Source organism: Eimeria mitis, genomic scaffold, assembly GCF_000499745.2.
Source record: "Eimeria mitis Houghton genomic scaffold, Emh_scaff998, whole genome shotgun sequence".
Lineage (NCBI taxonomy): Eukaryota > Apicomplexa > Conoidasida > Eucoccidiorida > Eimeriidae > Eimeria > Eimeria mitis.
Genome location: NW_013577321.1, coordinates 2,102 through 2,714, shown reverse-complemented (window position 1 = coordinate 2,714; position 613 = coordinate 2,102). Strand labels below are relative to the sequence as shown.

At 61.2% G+C, this 613-nt stretch overlaps 1 protein-coding gene across 1 annotated transcript in view; it reads right to left on the bottom strand.

The window, feature by feature from the left end:
* Positions 1–613, bottom strand: part of EMH_0027040 (uncharacterized protein) — a gene marked incomplete at both ends in the record, with an annotated part of 951 nt that overhangs the window by 186 nt on the left and 152 nt on the right. The window contains one exon of the mRNA XM_013502702.1: positions 3–613. Within this exon, the coding sequence (XP_013358156.1) occupies positions 3–613 (611 nt within the window). The remainder of the gene's footprint in view (positions 1–2) is intronic.

Genomic DNA, 613 nt, shown 5'->3' with positions numbered 1-613 from the left:
AAACGAAGCAGCACTAGCAGCAGCAATAGCAGCAGCAGTAGCAGCAACAGCAACAGCAGCAGCAGCAGCAAACGACCTAAAGGACTCGCTGATGCCCTCCCCAAGAAAAGAGAAAACTGAGCCCTCTCCAAACCACTCCTGCTGCTGCTGCTGCTGCTGCTGCTGCTGTTGCTGCTGCTGCTGCACTGGTTGCTGCTGCAGGTCGATGTCGGTGTGAGGCTGCTGCTGCTGCTGCTGCTGCTGCTGCTGCTGCTGCTGCTGCTGCTGCAGCAGCGAGGATTTCAGCTGCTGTAACTTTTGCTGCTGTTTCTTTTCGTACCCTTCTCGCTTCTCCTGTCCTTCCCACTGCTGCTGCTGCTGCTGCTGCTGCACCTGCTGCTGCTGCTGCTGCAGCAGCTGCTGCTGCAGCAGCTGCTGCTGCAGGAGCTGCTGCTGCTGCTGCTGGTGCTGCTGCAGCTGCACCTCCCTGGGGGTACCCCGCACAGACACCGCAGCAATGGGCAGCGGCCGCCGCCTCTCAGCCCCAAAGTGGAGACACAGAGTTGCATGCAGCGGCTGCGGCCCCTTGCTGCTGCTGCTGCTGCTGCTGCTGCTGTCTCTCGCAGCAGCAGCA